At 38.2% G+C, this 14308-nt stretch overlaps 1 protein-coding gene across 1 annotated transcript in view; it reads left to right on the top strand.

The window, feature by feature from the left end:
• dennd6a (DENN/MADD domain containing 6A) overlaps positions 1-14308 on the top strand; it is a 42811-nt gene that overhangs the window by 17965 nt on the left and 10538 nt on the right. Inside the window, exon 10 of the mRNA XM_084394473.1 lies at positions 33-155. Coding sequence (XP_084250599.1) covers positions 33-155 — 123 coding nt within the window. The remainder of the gene's footprint in view (positions 1-32; positions 156-14308) is intronic.

A 14308-nucleotide genomic window follows, 5' to 3' on the forward strand; every position in this document is an offset into this window, starting at 1 on the left:
GTTTGCTGTTTTCACTGTTTCTCATGTTGCAGGTGTTTCTATCCAGTGTTTTTTCATATCCAGATGTTATGGGAGCTTGTGTTGCTGGGGGAAGCGTTGGTGGTCATGGCGCCGTCACCGGCAGAATCTTCAGACACAGTGTTGGCATTGGTCAGGTACGGCGAATAAAGTAATAAGCCACGTGAGATTGTGTTACAGTGATTTTACAACCTCTTAAAGTCCCCCTGCAGTCAATAACTATATCCCTTAAAACTCATCTTTGATAATCAAAATGACATTATTAGGGCCCAAGCCCTGAAAGGGCGAAGGCCCTATTGTTTCCGGTAGGATTATTTATTATTAGGGCCCAAGCCCTGAAAGGGCGAAGGCCCTATTGTTTTCGTTAGGATTATTAGGGCCCAAGCCCTGAAGGGGCGAAGGCCCTATTGTTTTCGTTAGGATTATTATTATTATTATTATTATTGTTCTTCAAGGGTTCGGGGGCTTTTGGGGCCTTTAACGTGCTCAAAAACTCATGAAACTTTGCACGCAGGTCAGAACCCGCGGCCATTAGGGCCGGGCTGAAGCTGGTACCCGGGCGTGGCAGGGGGGCTCAACAGCGCCCCCTAGAACACAATCTTAAATCTTGGACACATACAAGAACGTATTAGTATGAAACTCGGTACACATATAGATCTCATCGGGCCGAACAACTTTCGCACTCTAAGTTATTAGCTCTGCCCAACAGGAAGTCAGCTATTATGGGTTGTTTGAAAAACGCATGCTGTGGAATTTAATGTACTCCTCCTAGGGAATTGATCCGATCCACACCAAATTCGGTCAGCATGAAGTCAAGACATTGAGGATGCTAAATTGCGGACGGATTTTTGATATCTCGAACGGTTTGGCCGTGGCGATGAAACGAATTTATAGCGAGAAAAGATAAACAGGAAGTGTGTTATAACTTCTGCATACATTAACTGATCTTGATGAAACTTCCGCAGTGTGTTCGTTGTAAGAGGCCGATCACATGGATGTGACTATTGTGAGTCAAAGTTATAGCGCCACCAACTGGCAGCAGGAAGTGCGTCACTTTCAAAATGCTTTGAAATCACCCTCTTATTTTTACCCGATTTGCTTCAGACTTTAGGTGTACAATGTAGACACACGGCAGATGTAGACCTGTGTAAGGATTATTTATATCTTAGATACTGTTGCCGTGGCAACGCATCAAACTTTAATATTCTTTTTTGATGCTTTTGAGACTCTTAACATACTTGAAATTGCATGAAACTCGACAGACACATCACATTTATTAGCCAGTAGACATGTGCAAAGTTTCAGAAACGGGCGTGGTGAGGGGCTCAGTAGCGCCACCTTTAGTCAAAAATGGGGGCTTAGTTTTACATAGAGTCACTAAACTCGCTATGTATATTGTTCTCATTAAACCGGACAACTTTCTAATTCACACTTATTAGCTGAGAGCAACAGGAAGTCAGATATTTTGGTTTGAATGTGATTTTTTGGAGAATTTTCTCTCTCTCTCTCTCTGTCTCTGTGTGTGTGAGGGGTGGGAGGGAATTTCCAATTGATTTCAGTGTGTTTCAAGGTTTCAGGGGCTTTTGGGGCCCTTAACGTGCTCGAAAACTCTTGAAACTTTGCACACAGGTCAGAACCTGCGGCCATCAGGGCCGGGCTGAAGCTGGTACCCGGGCGTGGCAGCGGGGCTCAACAGCGCCCCCTGGAACGGGATCCGAACACTTGTCCATAAATCAAACACACTTGCATGTAATGATATGAAACTCGGTACACATATAGATCTCATCGGGCCGAACAACTTTCGTGCTCTAAGTTTTACGCCAGCCAAACAGGAAGTTGGCTATTTAGCGTTGTTTGGAAACGCATGCTGTGGAATTTAATGTACTCCTCCTAGGGAATTCATCGATTCGCCTCCAAACTCGGTGTGCATGAAGTCAAGACATTGAGGATGCTAAATTGCGGACGGATTTTTGATATCTCAAACGGTTTGGCCGTGGCGAGGAAACAAATTTATGGCGAAAAAATGAAACAGGAAGTGTGTTATAACTTCTGCATACATTAACTGATCTTGATGAAACTTCAGCAGTGTGTTCGTTGTAAGAGGCCGATCGCACAGATGTGACTATTGTGAGTCAAAGTTATAGCGCCACCAACAGGCAGCAGGAAGTACATCACTTTCAAAATGCTTTGAAATCAGTGTCTTATTTTTACCCGATTTGCTTCAAACTTTAAGTGTACAATGTAGACACACGGCAGATGTAAACCTGTGAAAGGATTATTGATATCTTAGATACTGTTGCCGTGGCAACGCATCAAACTTTAATATTCTTTTTTGATGCTTTTGAGACTCTTAACATACTTGAAATTGCATGAAACTCAACAGACACATCACATTTATTAGCCAGTAGACATGTGCAAAGTTTCAGAAACGGGGGTGGTGGAATGGCTCAGTAGCGCCACCTTTAGTCAAAAATGGGGGTTTAGTTTTTCCTAGAATCACAAAACTTGGTATGTGTATTGTTCTCATCAAGACGGACAACTTTCTAATTTACATGAACCATCTCTGACCAACAGGAAGAGAGATATTTTGGTTTGAATGTGGATTTTCTGAAGAATTTTCTCTCCCTCTCTCTGTGTCTGTGTGTGTGTGAGGGGAGGGGGGGATTTGACTATTGCTTTTAAATTGTTAATCAAGGTTTCAGGGGCTTTTGGGGTCCTTAACGTGCTCAAAAACTCTTGAAACTTTGCACACAGGTCAGAACCCACGGCCATCAGGGCCGGGCTGAAGCTGGTACCCGGGCGTGGCTGGGGGGCTCAACAGCGCCCCCTTGAACGGGGTTCTAAAACTTGATCCATATATCAAACACGCTCGCATGAATTAATATGAAACTCGGTACACATATAGATCTCATCGGGCTGAACAACTTTACCCCGGTCAAGTTTTACGCCAGCCCAACAGGAAGTCGGCTATTATGGGTTGTTTGGAAAACGCTTGCTGTGGAATGTGAAATACTCCTCCTAGAAAATTCACCGTGTCCCCTTCAAACTCGGTGGGCATGTAGTCAAGACTTTGAGGATGCTAAATTGCGGACGGATTTTTGATATCTCCAACGGTTTGGCTGTGGCGAGGAATCGAATTTATGGCGAGAAAAGAGAAACACGGAAGTGGAATAACTTCTGCATACATTAACTGATCTTGATGAAACTTCAGCAGTGTGTTCGTGGTAAGAGGCCGATCAGATGGATGTAGCTATTGTGAGTCAAAGTTATAGCGCCACCAACTGGCAGCAGGAAGTGTGTCACTTTCAACATGCTTTTGACAAAAGTGGGGGGGTTACTTTTAACTACAGTAAAGAAAAAATAGTTTGTATATTGTTCTCATCAAGCCGGACAACTTTCTAATTTACATTCAATAGCTCTGGCCATCAGGAAGTCAGATATTTTGGTCTGAATGTGAATTTTTTTGCAAAATCAGCCTCTGAATTTTTAGCCACTCCTCTTAAACTATTTATTTTATTCGTACCAAACTTTTTCAACATGATGAAACTACATTAAATATGCTAAATTGTGAATGGATAATAAATATCTCAAACGGTTTTGCTATGGCGAGGGATTAAAGTAAAAATCTTCTAAAAATGTAATTATATACCATTTATTTCTATATAAAAGTATACAAATATCACAACTAAACCCATTTTATTCTGTTTTTGCAATTCAAGAAGAATGAAAAAGTTAAAAACAGGCTATTTAGTGCTATTTGGTTCAACAAAAAAGCAAACATAGGGCTATACTGCCCTCTTGTGTCCAAAAGGACATCAAAATAGTATATAAAACTTTTTACCAGGTAGGCCAATATTGTATTTAAATATACATTTATTAGGTATGTGTCTGAGGATATTTTCCCACCGGTTAATCGACGTGTGACACGAGTGGGTGCTTTTAAATCGCTAATATAAAAGTGAAAGTAAAAAAACGGACGTCCGCACGGACATTGATAATGGTGCACGTTGGAAAGAATGATACTTTTAAACATAACACTAAACCGCCATTAGGTGTCGCCAGGCGACCATCTTAATGAGCGAGTCATTGATTCATTCGTTCAAATGATTCGTTCCAATGACTGAGTCATTCATGATTGAGACAGATGTTTATGGATTGACCATTGAATCTTTGAGTCAAGTGATTCGTTTCAAAATGCTGAATCATTCAGTAATGAGAAAACAAGTTGCTGTGATCTTTGTTTAACTATTTTTGCTGCTGAAACAGAACAAAAACAGTCAATATTGCATCTAAAATGTAAGTGACTTAATTGTAACTGTTTATTAACCTGTTGTATGAAATCAATGTCACAGTTTCAATCGTGATTGTATTCAGGAAATAGTTGCCTACTCGTCAAGTGAGGTTGCTTAACTCTATCATATGTTATAAAATATATAAAAACTCCATATTTGTAATTTTTATAGTCAGTATGTTGTTAACTGGGTTGCTTTTTTGTGTGCTGCGCTCATTTGTTTACAATTCTCCTGGAGAAGCAGCATGAGCCTCAGCAGTGCAACCTTGTTACCATTGATCAGTAATACATTTATTATTAACTGATGATTGCAACTTAAAATGAATGTAATGAAATTAGAATAATCTCTCGTTTTAGTGATTCCCAAGTTATTTTTTTGTTATTGACGTTCTAATCAGGCTATACTCTGGTCGGGCAAGTAAAATTCTCTTTCAGGTAGGCCTATTGTATTTATATATAAATATATTAGGGATGTGACTGTGATAACATTTTCCCACCGGTTAATCGACGTGTGACACCACTGAGCGCTTTTAAATCGCTAACTATAGTATACTATATACTAGTAAAATACAGACGTCCGCACAGACATTGATAATGGTGCGGAGTAGAGCGAGCATTTTCAATTTATTCCTATGGATGTAGGAATTAACTAAAACATTTTATTTATGTTTTTGTGTCCACTGTTCAACCGCAACCGCGTCACACACACATTCCAGAATTGCAATCTTGACATTCATTATAGCCCTAATACAATATAATAATAAAAATACTCAACCTAACATAAACGAATTACACTGCTCTGTTTAAATAGTCAGTAGTACAATCTGTACCATTCACAGTAAGCAGAGCTCCACTGTGATGTTTCCAAGAACATTTTTGCGCGTGTGAAGAGGATGATTTTTTCCATCGATATTGGAACACGAGTGAAGTACAAAGCCTATAATAAAGAATAGTTTAGCATCCAAATACATCGCAAATATTGAAACATTTTGATTCTAATGAGAGGGTTACGTGAGACCAACACTGCTTACTTTCGTTTTTATTTTTACATTAAATTTAAAGGATTTGTTGTGGAATATTTTGGGTGTATCATAAAATCAGAATAAGGTAAGACAACTAAAATTTTCTGTCTTATATTTATATATATATATATACGTATATATATAAGTGCACTTGGAGGGCCAAAGCCGGTGGCACCGCCATCCCCGGTGCCTTTAGGTAACTAAAGGCACCGGGGTGGCGGTGCCACCGGCTTGGGCCCGCAATCGCTGCTCGCAGCTATATTTATTATTATTATTATTGTTCTTCAAGGGTTCGGGGGCTTTTGGGGCCTTTAACGTGCTCAAAAACTCATGAATCTTTGCACGTAGGTCAGAACCCGCGGCCATTAGGGCCGGGCTGAAGCTGGTACCGGGGCGTGGCAGGGGGGCTCAACAGCGCCCCCTAGAACACAATCTTAAATCTTGGACACATACAAGAACGTATTAGTATGAAACTCGGTACACATATAGATCTCATCGGGCCGAACAACTTTCGCACTCTAAGTTATTAGCTCTGCCCAACAGGAAGTCAGCTATTATGGGTTGTTTGAAAAACGCATGCTGTGGAATTTAATGTACTCCTCCTAGGGAATTGATCCGATCCACACCAAACTCGGTCAGCATGAAGTCAAGACATTGAGGATGCTAAATTGCGGACGGATTTTTGATATCTCGAACGGTTTGGCCGTGGCGATGAAACGAATTTATAGCGAGAAAAGATAAACAGGAAGTGTGTTATAACTTCTGCATACATTAACTGATCTTGATGAAACTTCCGCAGTGTGTTCGTTGTAAGAGGCCGATCACATGGATGTGACTATTGTGAGTCAAAGTTATAGCGCCACCAACTGGCAGCAGGAAGTGTGTCACTTTCAAAATGCTTTGAAATCACCCTCTTATTTTTACCCGATTTGCTTCAAACTTTATGTGTATAATGTAAACACACGGCAGATGTAGACCTGTGAAAGGATTTTTGATATCTTTAATACTGTTGCCATGGCAACGCTTCAAACTTTAATATTCTTTTTTGATGCTTTTGAGACTCTTAACATACTTGAAATTGGATGAAACTCGACAGACACATTACATTTATTAGCCCGTAGACATGTGCAAAGTTTCAGAAACGGGCGTGGTGAGGGGCTCAGTAGCGCCACCTTTAGTCATAAGTGGGGGGGTTAGTTTTATCAACAGCAACAAAACTTGGTATGTGTATTGTTCTCATCAAGACGGACAACTTTCTAATTGACATTAACTACCTCCGACCAACAGGAAGAGAGATATTTTGGTTTGAATGTGGATTTTCTGAAGAATTTTCTCTCCCTCTCTCTGTGTCTCTGTGTGTGTGAGGGGAGGGGGGGATTTGACTATTGCTTTTATATTGTTAATCAAGGTTTCAGGGGCTTTTGGGGTCCTTAACGTGCTCAAAAACTCTTGAAACTTTGCACACAGGTCAGAACCCACGGCCATCAGGGCCGGGCTGAAGCTGGTACCCGGGCGTGGCTGGGGGGCTCAACAGCGCCCCCTTGAACGGGGTTCTAAAACTTGATCCATATATCAAACACGCTCGCATGAATTAATATGAAACTCGGTACACATATAGATCTCATCGGGCCGAACAACTTTACCCCGGTCAAGTTTTACGCCAGCCCAACAGGAAGTCGGCTATTATGGGTTGTTTGGAAAACGCTTGTTGTGGAATGTGAAATACTCCTCCTAGAAAATTCACCGTGTCCCCTTCAAACTCGGTGTGCATGTAGTCAAGACTTTGAGGATGCTAAATTGCGGACGGATTTTTGATATCTCGAACGGTTTGGCTATGGCGAGGAATCGAATTTATGGCGAGAAAAGAGAAACACGGAAGTGGAATAACTTCTGCATACATTAACTGATCTTGATGAAACTTCAGCAGTGTGTTCGTGGTAAGAGGCCGATCAGATGGATGTAGCTATTGTGAGTCAAAGTTATAGCGCCACCAACTGGCAGCAGGAAGTGTGTCACTTTCAACATGCTTTTGACAAAAGTGGGGGGGTTACTTTTAACTACAGTAAAGAAAAAATAGTTTCTATATTGTTCTCATCAAGCCGGACAACTTTCTAATTTACATTCAATAGCTCTGGCCATCAGGAAGTCAGATATTTTGGTCTGAATGTGGATTTTTTTGCAAAATCAGCCTCTGAATTTTTAGCCACTCCTCTTAAACTATTTATTTTATTCGTACCAAACTTTTTCAACATGATGAAACTACATTAAATATGCTAAATTGTGAATGGATAATAAATATCTCAAACGGTTTTGCTATGGCGAGGGATTAAAGTAAAAATCTTCTAAAAATGTAATTATATACCATTTATTTCTATATAAAAGTATACAAATATCACAACTAAACCCATTTTATTCTGTTTTTGCAATTCAAGAAGAATGAAAAAGTTAAAAACAGGCTATTTAGTGCTATTTGGTTCAACAAAAAAGCAAACATAGGGCTATACTGCCCTCTTGTGTCCAAAAGGACATCAAAATAGTATATAAAACTTTTTACCAGGTAGGCCAATATTGTATTTAAATATACATTTATTAGGTATGTGTCTGAGGATATTTTCCCACCGGTTAATCGACGTGTGACACGAGTGGGTGCTTTTAAATCGCTAATATAATAGTGAAAGAAAAATAATGATAATGTTGCACACACAAATCACACACATGTGGGAAAGAATGATGCTTTTAAACAACACTAAACCGCCATTAGGTGTCGCCAGGCATCCATCTTAATAAGCGAGTCATTGATTCATTCGTTCAAACGATTCGTTCGAATGAGTCGATCATGATTAAGACAGATGTTTATGGATTGATCATTCAATCTTTGAGTCAACCGATTCGTTAAAAATGCTGAATCGTTCAGTTATGAGAAAACACGTGATACGTGATGGTTCTGCCGGGATCTTTGTTTAACTATTTTCGCTGCTGAAACAGAACAAAAACAGTCAACATTGCATCTATAATGTAAGTGACTTAATTGTAACTGTTTATTAACCTGTTGTATGAAATCTAGGGGTGGGAGAAAAAATTGATTCTTAGATGCATCGCGATGCGGACGTGGACGATTCTGAATCGATTCACAAATGTCAAAAAATCGATTCTCTAAAAAAATATTTTTCTAATAACGTAATATTGACGGAAGGCAAAAGGCGGAACTCTAAGCGGACGTGCGTGCAGTCTGTGGCGCGCACATAACAGAGAAGTTTCTTCTGCTCACCAAGGCTGCATTTATTTGATAAAAATACAAACAAAAACAGTAATATTGTAAAATAGTATTCCAATTTAAAACAGCTGCTTTCTATTTTAATATATTTTAAACTGTTATTTATTCCTGTGATCAAAGCTGAGTTTTCAGCATCATTACTCCAGTCGTCACTGTCACATGATCCTTCAGAAATTATTCTAATATGATGATTGATACTCAGGAAACATTCATTATTATTTTAAATGTCGAAAACAGTTGTGTACAGTCTTTGATGAATAGAAAGTTCAAAAGAACAGCATTTATCTGAAATCTAAAGCTTTTGTAACGTTAAACACTACCGCTCAAAAGTTTGTGGTTAGTAATAATTAAAATTTTATTTTTGGGGGAAAGAAATAAAATAAATCAGTACTTTTATTTATGAAGGATGAGTTAAACTGATCAACAGTTACAGTAAAGACATTTATAATGTTAAAAATATATATATTTGAAATATATGCTGTTCTTTTGAACTTTACATTCATCAAAGCATTTAAAAAAAAAAAAATCTGTACACAACTGTTTTCAACATTGAAAATAATAATGAATATTTATTGAGCATCAATCATCATATTAGTATGATTTCTGAAGGATCATGTGACACTGAAGACTGGAGTAATGATGCTGAAAACTCAACTTTGATCACAGAAATGAATTACTATGTAAAATATTTTAAAATTGAAAACAGCTGTTTTAAATTGGAATAATATTTCACAATATTACTGTTTTTGTTTGTATTTTTAATCAATAAATGCAGCCTTGGTGAGCAGAAGAGACTTCTCCTAAAAACATTAAAAATCTTACTGACCCCAAACTTTTGAACAATAATATATATATATATATATATATATATATATATATATATATATATATATATATATATATATATACATACATATATATATATATATATATATATATATATATATATATATATATATATATATATATAAATATAGCTGCGAGCAGCGATGGAGGGCCAAAGCCGGCGGTACCGCCACCCCGGTGCCTTTAGGTAACTAAAGGCACCGGGGTTGCGGTGCCACCGGCTTGGGCCCGTAATCGCTGCTCGCAGCTATATTTATTATTATTATTATTATTATTATTTTGTCAACCTTTCGGGCACTTTTGGGGCTCTTAACATGCTCGAAAACTCTTGAAATTTTGCACACACGTCAGAACCCGCGGCCATCAGGGCCGGACTGAAGCTGGTACCCGGGCGTGGCAGGGGGGCTCGACAGCGCCCCCTGGAACGGGATCCGAACACGTGTCCATAAATCAAACACGCTTGCATGTAATAATATGAAACTCGGTACACATATAGATCTCATCCGGCCAAACAACTTTCGTGCTCTAAGTTTTACGCCAGCCAAACAGGAAGTTGGCTATTTAGCGTTGTTTGGAAACGCATGCTGTGGAATTTAATGTACTCCTCCTAGGGAATTCATCGATTCGCCTCCAAACTCGGTGTGCATGAAGTCAAGACATTGAGGATGCTAAATTGCGGACGGATTTTTGATATCTCGAACGGTTTGGCCGTGGCGAGGAAACAAATTTATGGCGAAAAAATGAAACAGGAAGTGTGTTATAACTTCTGCATACATTAACTGATCTTGATGAAACTTCAGCAGTGTGTTCGTTGTAAGAGGCCGACCGCACAGATGTGACTATTGTGAGTCAAAGTTATAGCGCCACCAACAGGCAGCAGGAAGTACATCACTTTCAAAATGCTTTGAAATCAGTGTCTTATTTTTACCCGATTTGCTTCAAACTTTATGTGTACAATGTAGACACACGGCAGATGTAAACCTGTGAAAGGATTATTGATATCTTAGATACTGTTGCCGTGGCAACGCATCAAACTTTAATATTCTTTTTTGATGCTTTTGAGACTCTTAACATACTTGAAATTGCATAAAACTCAACAGACACATCACATTTATTAGCCAGTAGACATGTGCAAAGTTTCAGAAACGGGGGTGGTGGAATGGCTCAGTAGCGCCACCTTTAGTCAAAAATGGGGGTTTAGTTTTTCCTAGAATCACAAAACTTGGTATGTGTATTGTTCTCATCAAGACGGACAACTTTCTAATTTACATGAACCATCTCCGAACAACAGGAAGAGAGATATTTTGGTTTGAATGTGGATTTTCTGAAGAATTTTCTCTCCTTCTCTCTGTGTCTGTGTGTGTGTGAGGGGAGGGGGGGATTTGACTATTGCTTTTATATTGTTAATCAAGGTTTCAGGGGCTTTTGGGGTCCTTAACGTGCTCAAAAACTCTTGAAACTTTGCACACAGGTCAGAACCCACGGCTATCAGGGCCGGGCTGAAGCTGGTACCCGGGCGTGGCTGGGGGGCTCAACAGCGCCCCCTTGAACGGGGTTCTAAAACTTGATCCATATATCAAACACGCCCGCATGAATTAATATGAAACTCGGTTCACATATAGATCTCATCGGGCCGAACAACTTTACCCCGGTCAAGTTTTACGCCAGCCCAACAGGAAGTCGGCTATTATGGGTTGTTTGGAAAACGCTTGCTGTGGAATGTGAAATACTCCTCCTAGAAAATTCACCGTGTCCCCTTCAAACTCGGTGTGCATGTAGTCAAGACTTTGAGGATGCTAAATTGCGGACGGATTTTTGATATCTCGAACGGTTTGGCTGTGGCGAGGAATCGAATTTATGGCGAGAAAAGAGAAACACGGAAGTGGAATAACTTCTGCATACATTAACTAATCTTGATGAAACTTCAGCAGTGTGTTCGTGGTAAGAGGCCGATCAGATGGATGTAGCTATTGTGAGTCAAAGTTATAGCGCCACCAACTGGCAGCAGGAAGTGTGTCACTTTCAACATGCTTTTGACAAAAGTGGGGGGGTTACTTTTAACTACAGTAAAGAAAAAATAGTTTCTATATTGTTCTCATCAAGCCGGACAACTTTCTAATTTACATTCAATAGCTCTGGCCATCAGGAAGTCAGATATTTTGGTCTGAATGTGAATTTTTTTGCAAAATCAGCCTCTGAATTTTTAGCCACTCCTCTTAAACTATTTATTTTATTCGTACCAAACTTTTTCAACATGATGAAACTACATTAAATATGCTAAATTGTGAATGGATAATAAATATCTCAAACGGTTTTGCTATGGCGAGGGATTAAAGTAAAAATCTTCTAAAAATGTAATTATATACCATTTATTTCTATATAAAAGTATACAAATATCACAACTAAACCCATTTTATTCTGTTTTTGCAATTCAAGAAGAATGAAAAAGTTAAAAACAGGCTATTTAGGGCTATTTGGTTCAACAAAAAAGCAAACATAGGGCTATACTGCCCTCTTGTGTCCAAAAGGACATCAAAATAGTATATAAAACTTTTTACCAGGTAGGCCAATATTGTATTTAAATATACATTTATTAGGTATGTGTCTGAGGATATTTTCCCACCAGTTAATCGACGTGTGACACGAGTGGGTGCTTTTAAATCGCTAATATAATAGTGAAAGAAAAATAATGATAATGTTGCACACACAAATCACACACATGTGGGAAAGAATGATGCTTTTAAACAACACTAAACCGCCATTAGGTGTCGCCAGGCATTCATCTTAATAAGCGAGTCATTGATTCATTCGTTCAAACGATTCGTTCGAATGAGTCGATCATGATTAAGACAGATGTTTATGGATTGATCATTCAATCTTTGAGTCAACCGATTCGTTAAAAATGCTGAATCGTTCAGTTATGAGAAAACACGTGATGCGTGATGGTTCTGCCGTGATCTTTGTTTAACTATTTTCGCTGCTGAAACAGAACAAAAACAGTCAACATTGCATCTAAAATGTAAGTGACTTAATTGTAACTGTTTATTAACCTGTTGTATGAAATCTAGGGGTGGGAGAAAAAATTGATTCTTAGATGCATCGCGATGCGGACGTGGACGATTCTGAATCGATTCACAAATGTCAAAAAATCGATTCTCTAAAAAAATATTTTTCTAATAACGTAATATTGACGGAAGGCAAAAGGCGGAACTCTAAGCGGACGTGCGTGCAGTCTGTGGCGCGCACATAACAGAGAAGTTTCTTCTGCTCACCAAGGCTGCATTTATTTGATTAAAAATACAAACAAAAACAGTAATATTGTAAAATAGTATTCCAATTTAAAACAGCTGCTTTCTATTTTAATATATTTTAAACTGTTATTTATTCCTGTGATCAAAGCTGAGTTTTCAGCATCATTACTCCAGTCGTCACTGTCACATGATCCTTCAGAAATTATTCTAATATGATGATTGATACTCAAGAAACATTCATTATTATTTTAAACGTCGAAAACAGTTGTGTACAGTCTTTGATGAATAGAAAGTTCAAAAGAACAGCATTTATCTGAAATCTAAAGCTTTTGTAACGTTAAACACTACCGCTCAAAAGTTTGTGGTTAGTAATAATTAAAATTTTATTTTTGGGGGAAAGAAATAAAATAAATCAGTACTTTTATTTATGAAGGATGAGTTAAACTGATCAACAGTTACAGTAAAGACATTTATAATGTTAAAAATATATATATTTGAAATATATGCTGTTCTTTTGAACTTTACATTCATCAAAGCATTTTGAAAAAAAAAAATCTGTACACAACTGTTTTCAACATTGAAAATAATAATGAATATTTATTGAGCATCAATCATCATATTAGTATGATTTCTGAAGGATCATGTGACACTGAAGACTGGAGTAATGATGCTGAAAACTCAACTTTGATCACAGAAATGAATTACTATGTAAAATATTTTAAAATTGAAAACAGCTGTTTTAAATTGGAATAATATTTCACAATAATACTGTTTTTGTTTGTATTTTTAATCAATAAATGCAGCCTTGGTGAGCAGAAGAGACTTCTCCTAAAAACATAAAAAATCTTACTGACCCCAAACTTTTGAACAATATATATATATATATATATATATATATATATATATATATATATATATATATATATATATATATACATATATATATATATATACATATATACATATATATGTATGTGTGTGTATGTTTGTGTGTATATATATATATATATATATATATATATATAAATATAGCTGCGAGCAGCGATGGAGGGCCAAAGCCGGCGGTACCGCCACCCCGGTGCCTTTAGGTAACTAAAGGCACCGGGGTTGCGGTGCCACCGGCTTGGGCCCGTAATCGCTGCTCGCAGCTATATTTTAAGTTGATATTTCCTGTGAAAATAATTTCTTTATGCCTTAAAATAGCTTGAGTGTAACTCGACACCTTTGCTTAATTTAGTATACGCGGACTCATGAATATGCAAATTAGCCCCGCCTCCACTCACTCACAGCAGCTCGGATTACCTGATCCACTCGCTCGACTGTAGTAAACGCGACACAATGGCCAGTGTAAATGTTAGTTTAATTCAGCCATATATGTTTGATCCAGAAACTGATTCAGAAGAAGAAGAGGAAGAGTGAATTATACAGGCTCGTCTACAAGTCCATGAATCAGAGTCATGATGCGTTTTATACAAAGTCAGACACATAACGGTAATTGATAGGATTAGCCTTTGGCTCGATTACGTCATCACGGCTAATAATGTGTTGCTAATGTTACATAAACCACATTCCCGTTCGCCATCTCGGACACACACTAATGTGCTGT

This window comes from Rutilus rutilus (genome assembly GCF_951802725.1).
Source record: "Rutilus rutilus genome assembly, chromosome: 22".
NCBI lineage: Eukaryota > Metazoa > Chordata > Actinopteri > Cypriniformes > Leuciscidae > Rutilus > Rutilus rutilus.